The sequence below is a fragment of the Amblyraja radiata genome, chromosome 1 (assembly GCF_010909765.2).
Source record: "Amblyraja radiata isolate CabotCenter1 chromosome 1, sAmbRad1.1.pri, whole genome shotgun sequence".
In the NCBI taxonomy this organism is placed as follows: domain Eukaryota; kingdom Metazoa; phylum Chordata; class Chondrichthyes; order Rajiformes; family Rajidae; genus Amblyraja; species Amblyraja radiata.
The window spans coordinates 140787031-140800027 of record NC_045956.1 but is presented as its reverse complement, the minus strand read 5'-3'; the positions used below and the strand labels follow the sequence as shown (position 1 = coordinate 140800027).

The 12997-nt window shown below is 41.3% G+C and overlaps 1 protein-coding gene across 3 annotated transcripts in view; it reads left to right on the top strand.

The window, feature by feature from the left end:
* The window catches only part of tln1 (talin 1), a 245220-nt gene that overhangs the window by 99965 nt on the left and 132258 nt on the right, over window positions 1-12997 (top strand). For all 3 annotated transcript variants that reach the window (XM_033031712.1, XM_033031693.1, XM_033031702.1), the window contains exons 3-6: window positions 7597-7754; window positions 8712-8809; window positions 10633-10762; window positions 12616-12768. In XM_033031712.1, the coding sequence (XP_032887603.1) occupies window positions 7625-7754; window positions 8712-8809; window positions 10633-10762; window positions 12616-12768 (511 nt within the window). In that variant the 5' untranslated portion in view covers window positions 7597-7624. The remainder of the gene's footprint in view (window positions 1-7596; window positions 7755-8711; window positions 8810-10632; window positions 10763-12615; window positions 12769-12997) is intronic.

Below are 12997 nucleotides of genomic sequence, written 5' to 3'. Positions count from 1 at the left end.
CACACCCACCCCCCTCGAATCACCACTTCACACCCAATTACTCACACCCTCCTTGCTGAACAACATCACTTCATCGATAATAAAAATAGAGGAGGTGGAGAGGTTTTTCAGAAGGTAGTAAAGCCGGAAATCTCCAGGACCTGACAATGTTTCCCCCTCTACTCTCAAGCTCTGTGCCAAACAACTGGCACCAGTCTATACAGACAATTTTAACCAGTCCCTGCAAACTTGTACTGTCCCTGCCTGCTTCAAAGTCTCCACTATTGTCCCTGTACCCAAAAAGGCAAGGATTACTTGTCTTAATGAGTACAGGCCTACCGCACTGACCTCTGTAGTCATGAAGACACTTAAAAGGCTTGTGGAAGCAGCATGTGAGGCTGGGAAAGCACATCTTGGACCTGCAAACGCTCAGCATATGAGCACCGCAAGGCTGCGTACTCTCTCCTCTACTCTCTCTACATCAACAACTGCACCTTCACAGACACCTCTGTCGAGCTTCTCAAGTTTGCAGAAGACACAACCCTGATTGGACTGATCCAGGATGGGGTGGAATCTGCCTACAGACAGGAAGTGTCACAGCTAGCGTCCTGGTGCCATCGCAACAACCTAGAGCTCAATGCTCTTAAGACAGTGAAATTGATTGTAGACTTTAGGAGAGCTCCCCCTCACCTCCCCTCACCCCATTCACCATCAACAACACCACAGTCACATCTGTGAAGTTCCTGGGAACCATCATCTCCAAGGACCTTAAGTGGGGATCTACCATCGACTCCACAGTCAAAAAGGCACAACAGAGGATGTACTTCCTACGGCAGTTGAGGAAGCACAATCTGCCACAGGCAATGATGGTCCAATTCTACACGGCCATCGTAGAGTCTCAGCCACCAAGCACGACACCCGGAGGCTGCAGCGAATCGTCCGATCAGCTGAGAAGATTATTGGCTGCAACCTTCCCTCCATTGATGAACTGTACACTGCAAGGGCCAGGAAGCGAGCGGGCAAGATCATCTCTGACCCCTCTCACCCTGGCCACAAACTCTTTGAATCACTTCCCTCTGGAAGGCGACTCCGGATTGTCAAAGCTGCCACAGCCAGACATAAAAACAGTTTTTATCCACGAGTAGTTGCTCTACTCAACAGCCTAGAATCTGTAGCCTCCCTTTGATCTGGTATTTTGTTGGTTCACATGCTTGATCAATGGTGTTTTATCATTAATGTTTTATTATTATTAATGTTTAGTGTTTTCTGAGTCATTCGTAACTGTCACTGTATGTCATGTTGTTACTTGTGGGCGGAGCACCAAGGCAAATTCCTTGTATGTGAATACTTGGCCAATAAACTTACTTAAACTGTGACCCCCTGGTTCTGGACTCCTCCAACATCGGGAACATTTTTCCTGTATCTAGCCTATCCAATCTTAAGAAACTTAAGAATTTTATATGTTTTTATAAGATCTCCTCTCATCCTTCTAAATTGTAGTGAATATAAGGCCAGTCGATCAATTCTTTCTTTACAGTGGCTTGCAAAAGTTTTCATACCCCTTGAACTTTTCCACATTTTGTCACGTTACAACCACAAACGTAAATGTATTTTATTGGGATTTTATGTGATAGACCAACACAAAGTGGTGCATAATTGTGGTGGAAGGAAAATGATACATGCTTTTCAAATTTTTTTACAAATAAAAAACTGAAAAGTGTGGCGTGCAAAAGTATTCAGCCCCCCTGAGTCAATACTTTGTAGAACCACCTTTCGCTGCAATTACAGCTGCAAGTCTTTTGGGGTATGTCTCTACCAGCTTTGCACATCTAGAGACTGAAATTTTTGCCCATTCTTCTTTGCAAAATAGCTCAAGCTCAGTCAGATTGGATGGACAGCGTCTGTGAACAGCAATTTTCAAGTCTTGCCAGAGATTCTCAATTGGATTTAGGTCTGGACTTTGACTGGGCCATTCTAACACATGAATATGCTTTGATCTAAACCATTCCATTGTAGCTTTGGCTGTATGTTTAGGGTCGTTGTCCTGCTGGAAGGTGAATCTCCGCCCCAGTCTCAAGTCTTTTGCATACTCTAACAGGTTTTCTTCCAAGATTGCCCTGTATTTGGCTCCATCCATCTTCCCATCAACTCTGACCAGCTTCCCTGTCCCTGCTAAAGAAAAGCATCCCCACAGCATGATTCTGCCACCACCATGTTTCACAGTGGGGATGGTGTGTTCAGGGTGATGTGCAGTGTTAGTTTTCCGCCACACATAGCGTTTTGCATTTAGGCCAAAAACTTCAATTTTGGTCTCATCTGACCAGAGCACCTTCCTCCACATGTTTGCTGTGTCCCCCACATGGCTTGTGGCAAACTGCAAACGGGACTTCTTATGGCTTTTTTTCAACAATGGCTTTCTTCTTGCCACTCTTCCATAAAGGCCCGATTTGTGGAGTGCACGACTAATAGTTGTCCTGTGGACAGATTCTCCCACCTGAGCTGTGGATCTCTGCAGCTCCTCCAGAGTTACCATGGTCCTCTTGGCTGCTTCTCTGATCAATGCTCTCCTTGCCCGGCCTGTCAGTTTAGGTGGACGGCAATGTCTTGGTAGGTTTGCAGTTGTGCCATACTCTTTCCATTTTCGGATGATGGATTGAACAGTGCTCCGTGAGATGTTCAAAGCTTGGGATATTTTTTTATAACCTAACCCTGCTTTAAACTTCTCCACAACTTTATCCCTGACCTGTCTGGTGTGTTCCTTGGGCTTCATGATGCTGTTTGTTCACTAATGTTCTCTAACAAACCTCTGAGGCCTTCACAGAACAGCTGTATTTATACTGAGATTAGATTACACACAAGTGGACTATATTTGCTAATTAGGTGACTTCTGAAGGCAATTGGTTGCACTGGATTTTATTTAGGGGTATCAGAGTAAAGGGGGCTGAATACTTTTGCACGCCACACTTTTCAGTTTTTTATTTGTAAAAAAATTTGAAAACCATGTATCATTTTCCTTCCACTTCACAATTATGCGCCACTTTGTGTTGGTCAATCACATAAAATCCCAATAAAATACATTTACGTTTGTGGTTGTAACGTGACAAAATGTGGAAAAGTTCAAGGGGTATGAATACTTTTGCAAGCCACTGTATATGTCAGTCCCGCCATCCTGGGAATTAACCTGATGAACCTATGCTGCACTTCCTCAATAGCAATAATGTCCTTCCTCAAATTAGGAGACCAAAACTGCACACAATACTTCAGGTGCGGTCTCACCAGGGCCATGTACAACTGCAGTAGGACCTCCTTGCTTCTAAACTCAAATCCTCTCGCAATGAAGGCCAACATGCCATTTACTTTCTTCACTGCCTGCTGGACCTGCATGCTTACTTTCAGTGACTAAAGTACAAGGACACCCAGGTCTCGTTGCACTTCCCCTTTTCCTAATCTGACACTATTCTGATAATAATAATAATAATAAATTTTATTTATGGGCGCCTTTCAAGAGTCTCAAGGACGCCTTAGAAAAATTTAGCAAGTAGAGGAAAAACATGTAAGCGGAATGAAATAAATAGTAGAGACATGACTAGTACACAAATTAATGACAGAATTCAATAAAAAACACAACCTGCCTCCTTGTTTATGCCACTAAAGTGGATAACCTCACATTTATCCACATTATACTGCATCTGCCACGCCTCTGCCCACTTACCCAACCTATCCAAGTCACCTGGCAGCCTCAAAGCATCCTCCTCGGAGCTCACACTGCCCCCCAGCTTTGTGTCGTGCATCTTGTTGCTTAAAAACCTTTGGGTAATTACTTAAGAATTTATTTTAAAAAGCACAAAATTCCTTTCTCCCACTTCTACTACTCCCACTTCTACTACCTGGCTCCCAAAACTAGATATCTCCAGTACAGTACAGTAAGCTAGAGGTCTGAAACCTTTAGATCACCTGCTTTTGAACAATAATTGATATCCAGCCCAGGGAGTAGTTGAAATAACAATAGAAAATGTTAAGGAAGAGAACCAGTAAACAAACTATAAATATATAGTAATATAATAATTTAATTATATACAGAGATGAAGGGTTTGGTCTGTTGTTGGTCAGAAACCATTTCCTGTGATTCACACTAACCATATAACCATATAACCATATAACAATTACAGCACGGAAACAGGCCATCTCGACCCTTCTAGTCCGTGCCGAACACATAATCTCCCCTAGTCCCATATACCTGCGCTCAGACCATAACCCTCCATTCCTTTCCCATCCATATAACTATCCAATTTATTTTTAAATGATAAAAACGAACCTGCCTCCACCACCTTCACTGGAAGCTCATTCCACACAGCTACCACTCTCTGAGTAAAGAAGTTCCCCCTCATGTTACCCCTAAACTTCAGTCCCTTAATTCTCAAGTCATGTCCCCTTGTTTGAATCTTCCCTACTCTCAGTGGGAAAAGCTTTTCCACGTCAACTCTGTCTATCCCTCTCATCATTTTAAAATTACACTAAGTTCTGTGTAACATGCGTCTAATAATATCATTGCCTAATATTTCATTTGATTCATAATTATGTCCTTCCCAATACTTTTTTCTTCATTTAATACTAACCTAACGTAGTGTGAAGAAATGAACCCGTTGAATTAGGTATTTAAAATATCATGGCATGTTAGACTACAATTACCATTCTATACATTGTGTTTTTAAATGCATGTTTTTGACCTTAAGAACTTGTCTCAGTCAACCGGGATTATTTAGTCTGTGTGTTTATCACGGGAACAGTTTGCTTAAAGTTAAGTTAAGCAAACCTATCTTTAAGGTTGCTTAAAGATAAATAGACTCTAATTTTCCTGGTACTCAAGAAGTTATCGCTGATTGAACAGTGTACTGAGAGAGGTCATGATTTTTAATATAAAGCCACCGTATTTGCATTTATCGGGTTATATATGTGTTATTTCTTGAAGAGAATTTTTATGTGGCATTTTCAAGGGTTTCTTGCTTTTGATTACAAATATTACAAAAGACTTCTGTTAGCGAAGGTGGAAGCCAGAATATGTGACCTGACAATGTAGCTCATCACTGTCTTCGAAGCAGGTCAAACAAGTGGAAACAAGTCTCAACAAGTTCCAATAAATGTAATCATATCTTTGTGAAAAGACTTTCATCATGAAGCTAATGGATCTTAATTGAAGTTCACAGGGCCCTGTGCTGTGACCGGATAATAAAGAAGAGATACAAAACATTCTTGCAAGTCTTTGGTGCCCCGAATGGATGTACAGACCTTGTGTTGTGTACTTGGAGAATGTTGTGAACTGGCATTTTTTTGAGTCTGTTTCTTATCTGTCACCAGTAACATCAAGTTCCTGGAGATTGAAGAAACTATAGATGCTGGAATCTTGAGTAAAGTACAAAGTACAAAGTGCTGAAAAACTCACTGGCTCAGGCAACATCTGGGGAGGGGATGGCTAGACAACATTTTGGATCAGGACCCTTTTACGGACCTATTGGAGTGGTGGAGGGGGTGGGAGGAGAGAAAGTTGGAAAAAGGAAGAGGGAGTGGCAAGTGATAGGTAGTTACAGGCAATGGCGTGATTGGCAGATGGGTAGAGTAAGTGACAAAGTTCATGACGTGACTGCTTCTATTGGGTTACCTGGCAAATTTACTTATTACAGTGAGACAGGAGGTCTTGAGCCCATCAGATCTTTAGTGGCTCTCGGGAAGCAATTCCATTCCCCTCTCCTTAATGGTTCAATCGTACTTTATTGTCATATGTACCGAGGTATAGTGAAATTCTTTTTTGCATCCAATTCAGTAAAATTATTACTAGACATAAGCACAACTTTAGAATAACTATTATAGGAATAGCACACTGAGACAGTATGCAAGAGTCACAGTATGCAAGGTGCCATTTTCAAGTCTAAGTCGTTCCAGGTATAGAGTTCTTAACCTGGCCATGAAGGCCCGTTGTCCTGGTGACGTTGCATGGTCAGCCTGTCCAAGCGAAGCCATTGGAGTCCTCCACCGCTGCTCCACTGCTCTGTCCCACTGCAGGTTGCATCTGGTCCACGGGCTGGGTCTCTTGGAGCAGCACCCCATCCAATTGAGCCCCCAGTCTGCTGCAGGGCTTCCAGCGGTCTACTCCGCCATCACCTCAATCCGGATCCGCACATCAACCAGCGAACCGTCATTCCTTTCCTCACCCGGTCACCATTCCGTCTTTGTGCCCCGGGGGTGCCTCCCGCAGCCGACCTCGTAGCATCTGGACATCTAGATGCTACGGGTATTTATTCCCCCAAGACATTGCATTTTATTCTCTCTCACATCATTACCTCTTTGATATTTTTTTGCCAATTACTTGTAATAAGGGATAGATTAGTGACCAATGAACTAATCAAACAAACATGTCTTGGAAATGTGGGGGGACTCCAGTATATCCATGCAGGGAAGGAAAAAACATGCAAACTCTACACAAACAGCATCCAGGGTCAAGTTCAGACCCGGGTCCCTGGAGCTGCGAGGAAGCAGCATCAACTGCTGCAACAGTGTATTATCTATAATCATTGATAATCATTGATGTTGTGTTGAAAGAAATCTAATTATGTAATGAAAATGGGGAACTGTCTTGGAAGTGAAATACAATCAGTGAAATTTCAAATCCTATATTTATTGGATTCCATTTGGTGCCTTTGTAATGAGCCCGAAGCAGTAGCTGACAACTTTGAAACACTTTAATATTGTGCCTCTTGGAACTGTAAATGAGTATGGCCCTTGTGGAATGTACAAAGAGATTGCAGTTGCATTGCAGAAACAGCAGGCCAGGTAGTGGAAAATTATTATTTACCTTGGTGAATTATGGTCATTTGCAGAAGTCTTGGAGCTGAAAGCAGGGAAATAGGCCCTTCAGCCAATCTTGCCCATGCCGACCAAGATGTCCCATCCATGCTAATCCCACCTGCTTATAATTGGCCCATATCCCTCAGAACTGTTCCCATCCATATTGCTGTCCAAATGTCTTTTAAATGTAATCAGTCAACATTGCAGGCAGAGTGGGGAATAAATTACAAATGCTTTTGAAAAGAACATTTAAAATGTGCCATCTGTTGAGTATCTTGCCCTCAATCTTTTTTTGTTGTCAAAGTTTATCCCTTTATTGCTCCAATCCAGGGAAGTGATTGGCTTGGTTTGTTGGGCTTACTGCAGATATAGGTAGGTTTAGCATTGAGTGGGCAAATGGGCTCGGCAATGGCCAAGAGTAAGGTTGGAGAACCGGGTAGTCAGAGGAGGTCGAGTAATCTGGCCCATCATGATTGAGAACTGATGAGTGAAATTCATAATTTCTGCAATATTGCATCACTGCATATTGTATTTATAAGATGCTATGATAAGATGCATAAAAACGTTGAAGCAATTTTTATACATATGTGTCAATTGTATCATTCATGAAAGAGAAGCTATTTGATCTGTGTTGAAAATAAAAGAGTGCTTTTGTTCAGTCATTGGATGCTCAGATCGAATTAGTTAAGAAATGAAGAAAATTAAAATCTATGCAGTGAAATGTTTTTTCTGCTGCAAAAGAAACTTGGATGAGCTTGAATTTTGTTTCATTTTCAGTTGAATTTGTGAAGTGAAAGAAGACAAAATGGTGGCCTTGTCATTGAAGATTGGTGTTGGAAATGCTGTCAAAACTATGCAGTTTGAACCCTCGACAATGATCTATGATGCTTGTCGAATGATTCGTGATCGGGTTCCTGAAGCACAGACAGGACAACGTAAGTTGGAGAAATTTCCCCATATGACATTACTATTGTTATTCTCCATCTCTAATAACAATTAGAATTATAAAGGTGATGATCTTTTGATTTATTGTGCTCAGTTGACTCCTGTCCAGTTAGCATAGAAACATAGAAAATAGGTGCAGGAGGAGGCCATTCAGCCCTTCGAGCCAGCACCGCCATTCATTGTGATCATGGCTGACCGTCCCCTATCAATAACCCATGCCTGCCTTCTCCCCATATCCCTTGACTCCACTAGCCCCTAGAACTCTATCTAACTCTCTCTTAAATCCATCCAGTGATTTGGCCTCCACTGCCCTCTGTGGCAGGGAATTCCACAAATTCGCAACTCTCTGGGTGAAAAAGTTTTTTCTCACCTCAGTCTTAAATGACCTCCCCTTTATTCTAAGACTGTGGCCCCTGGTTCTGGACACGCCCAACATTGGGAACATTTTTCCTGCATCTAGCTTGTCCAGTCTTTTTATAATTTTATATGTTTCCTGCCTCAATCACAAGGATGTCCTTTCTCAAATTAGGAGACCAAAACTGTACACAATACTCCAGATGTGGTCTCACCAGAACCCTATACAGTTGATTCATTTTGCATCTGTCTGTGGCAGTTTGATGCACTTCAGGAGCTGAGAACCTGAGGTCAGAATAGGCAAGATTTATTTCCCTTGAAGTATGGTTGTGACCAAAATACAGCTCAATTATAACCATTATTATCTTTTGGTTAATATTAATTTTCAGTTTTTGTGCCGTCAAGACTGGATTTGAAAAATGTGAATCTGGACTGTTTGTCTAGGCTTTTATATTACAATCCATCAGTTTGTCCATTGTGTCACTGTACTTACACCACATGCCTCTGTTTCCATGTTTTGTCTGAGATGCTTGCTTGATCTCATGCTTGTAAAACTGAGCAACATATTTCTCAATTTTTGTTTGGACTTCCAGCGACCGATTATGGATTATTTCTTTCTGATGAGGACCCTAAGAAAGGGATCTGGTTGGAATCTGGCAAAGCTTTGGACTATTATATGTTGAGGAATGGGGTAAGTTTACCATTTGGCTGCACTTGTATTCTGTTTTTCCTTTTTCTGACGTACTGTAACATTTATTTTCAATTTATCGTTCATCCATCATAATCAGAATTATGTAATTAATCTTTTACACTAGTTCTATCTGCAGTGCTTGTGCTATTTTACTTTCTGAGTTGCATTGTAACTTGTTTTGCACAACGCAGTGAATCCATGTTCCATCTTGCTAAAAGGGCAGACTAAAAGATAATTTATTTATTTTATTAAAAATGTTCTATTAGCGTTACTTTGTAAGTGATCGCTTTGTAGTCACCCAGCTAATTGGCTTTGTTCTGCTCCATTTTAACAGATCAATTCAGGTTTAGTATGGTCTTTATATAGTATAGCATAGTATGATGTATGCTCTTACAGAAAATCCTGAACAAAGTATATTAAGTATTACTATGAGTCATGATGTTTAATTGTGATATGTTTACTCTGGAATTTAAGATGAGAGGGAATCTTATTGAAACATATAAGATTATTAAGGGATTGGACACGCTAGAGGCAGGAAACATGTTCCCAATGCTGGGGGAGTCCAGAACCAGGGGCCACAGTTTAAGAATAAGGGGTTTAGAACGGAGATGAGGAAAAACTTTTTCACCCAGAAGAGTTGTGACTCTGTGGAATTCTCTGCCTCAGAAGGCAGTGGAGGCCAATTCTCTGGATGCTTTCAAGAGGAAGTTAGATAGAGCTCTTAAATATAGCAGAGTCAGGGGATATGGTGAGAAGGCAGGAACAGGGCAATGAATGTGGATGATCAGCCATGGCTCAATGGGCCGAATGGCCTACTCCTGCACCTATTGTCTATTGTACCGACAACGGAACAATTACATTTTTACTTGCAGCAGCATAACATGCCTGTAAACATAATACTCATAGATAATATATAATGAACAGAAGTTCTATAAATTAAAAGGATTTGAGTATAAGAGCAGGGAGGTTCTACTGCAGTTGTACAGGGTCTTGGTGAGACCACACCTGGAGTATTGCGTACAGTTTTGGTCTCCTAATCTGAGGAAAGGCATTCTTGCCATAGAGGGAGTACAGAGAAGGTTCACCAGACTGATTCCTGGGATGGCAGGACTTTCATATGAAGAAAGACTGGATAGACTCGACTTGTACACGCTAGAATTTAGAAGATTGAGGGGGGATCTTATAGAAACTTACAAAATTCTTAAGGGGTTGGACAGGCTAGATGCAGGAAGATTACTCCCGATGTTGGGGAAGTCCAGAACTAGGGGTCACAGTTTAAGGATAAGAGGGCAGTTTTTTAGGACCGAGATGAGAAAATAATTTTTTACACAGCGAGTGGTGAATCTGTGGAATTCTCTGCCACAGAAGGTAGTTGAGGCCAGTTCATTGGCTATATTTAAGAGGGAGTTAGATGTGGCCCTTGTGGCTAAAGGGATCAGGGGGTATGGAGAGAAGGCAGGGATGGGATACTGAGTTGGATGATCAGCCATGATCATATCGAATGGCGGTGTAGGCTCGAAGGGCCGAATGGCCTACTCCTGCACCTATTTTCTATGTTTCTATGTTTCTATGTTTCTAATACCCCAATACTAGTGCAAAATAGCATTTAGCTCTTATTGGAATCAAAAACAGTCCATACTTAATAATTTAGTGTTCAGGAGCCTGATAGTTGTTGTGGAAATAACAATTCTTGAACCTGGTGCACATGTATTTCAGACTCTTATACTTTCTTCCCAATGGCAGGGTCCTTCAAAGGATAATCTCCTTCACTCATGGGCATTTGTGATGCCGAATTACAAAACATTGTTCCTTTTTAATCCCAGGATACTTTGGAGTACAAAAAAAAGCAGAGGCCTCTGAAGATTAGGATGTTGGATGGAAGTATCAAAACGGTAATGGTGGATGACTCAAAAATTGTGAGCGATATGCTGATGACAATCTGTGCCAGAATAGGTAAGAGTAACATCACACTTGCAGGTTTACTATTCCTTACCACATGTTAACCACCACCCCTTATTAACCAATTGATGGAACAATGAACTTCTAAAAAATATTCTGTTGAACGCCTTGCAAGTGAAATACTCCGAAGTATGCCACAAACTTGATTAGGGCAACCTCGTGCATTTTTGTGAACTAACAAATGATTAATGGCTTAGCAAATGAGACGTACTACAAAATTTAAAACCACATCGCAATTAACAGGCTCCAAGTTCTCTTAACCCATGTCCTTCGACTCTTAATGCACCTTCCCCATCCTTGTGTTTCTTTCATTGTTGGTTGTAAGAAATTATTGAAACTTCTGACCACCTGCCATTTTGACAAGTTCCTATTGAATCTGGTAGGGACATTTCATAAATGTATTTCACACAAGAAGAAGAAACTTTTTGGTCTATCGAGACTATGCTGACCCATTCCATTCCTGCACCACTTCTATATAACCCATTCTCTCTCATTGCCCATTAAGTCATCAACCTATACTAAGGGTAATTTACAACAGGTGATCAGTCTTCTAGCCAGCATGGTTTTGGAAACTGCAGTACCCACAGGAATACCACGTAGTCATAGAGAGAACATGCAAACTCCACACTGGAGCCCTCGAGATGATGATTGAATCTGGATCAGTGAACTGAGAGACAGCTGATCTAAGTGTTTTGCCATTGTGCTGTACATAGTTTTGTCCCCTATTTAGCTAAGAGTGTGATGTAGGATGAACATCAGAACTTCAGGATAGAGCCCATCACCTCTGTTCAATGAGCTGATCGCACCTACATTGGACACAATATCTAGCCATCAGGACAAGTCATAGATGTAGGATTGTACAGCACAGTAAAGAGCCCATTGGCCCAATTTATCCATGCTGACCACAAAACCTAGCTATACTAATCCCCTTTGCCTACATTAGGCCCATGTCCCGATACTTTATTACCCAAATGCCTTAAAATGTTTTAATTGTTGCAAATTATTGTAAACATTGCTACTGGATCTTGGTGTTCAAGTCCATAACTTCCTGAAAGTGGCAACACAAGTAGATAGAGTGGTGAAGAAGGGGTATGGTATACTTGCCTTCATGGTTCGGGGCACTGCTTATAAGAGTCAAGAAGTTATCATGCAACTTTATAGGACTTTGGTTAGGCTGCATTTGGAGTACTGTGCAGTTTTGGTCGCCCTGTTGCAGGAAGGCTGTGGAAAGGACACAGAAGAGGTTTACCATAATGCTGCCAGGTTTGGAGGACATTAACCATAAGGAGAGGTTGGACAAACTTGGAGCGTTTTCTCTGGACTGTTGGAGGCTGCAGGGAGACCTGATAGAAGTATATAAAAATGATGAGAGGGGCACTTTTATTTCCTGAGGGTGGAAATGTCAAAAACTAGAGAACATAGCTTTAAAGTGAAAGGGTTAAACGAGATGTGCAGGCCGTTTTTCTTTTCACAAAGGATGGCGGGTTCCTGGAATGTGCTAACGGTAGTGGTGGTGGACGCAGTGGCATTTAAGAGGATTTTAGATGGACATATGGATGTGCAGGGAACGGAGGGGTAGGGATCATGTCCAGGCCGATGACATTAGTTTAGCTTGGCATAGATACTGAGGGCCAAAGGGCCTGTCGCTGTACTGTACTTTTCTGTGTCATGTTCTATATTATTCACCATTCCACATCTTTTAACAGATTGGTCTAGCTGCGATAAACTTGTGAATCAACTGACTTCAGTAACAGTCATCCTCAGTTTATGCTTTTTTGTGTGTTCAAGTCACCTTTATAAAATCATATTAGGAATTGCAAGTAATAGAAAGTATTTATATTTTCAAGGAATCACAAATCATGATGAGTATTCGCTGGTGCATGAAATTGTGGAAGAGAAGAAAGAAGAAATGACAGGGACCCTGAAGAAAGACAAAACCTTGCTCAGGGATGATAAGAAGATGGAAAAGCTGAAGCAAAAATTGCACACAGATGATGATAGTAAGTGTTATCTGTTTGTGTAAAGGTTCAATACCATACATTTTTTTGCCATCAAAATATAATATTTGTAAAAATAAGTATTTTGGGTAGATACACAATGGAAATTGTAGAAATTGAACTGTCAGCTCAGATACTGCGCAAGTACATTTTAGGGGGGAATTTAAGATAATTCTGAGGTTGCAATTTTTTTTTGCATCAGCTAATAGTGAGACGATACTAAATGCACGGC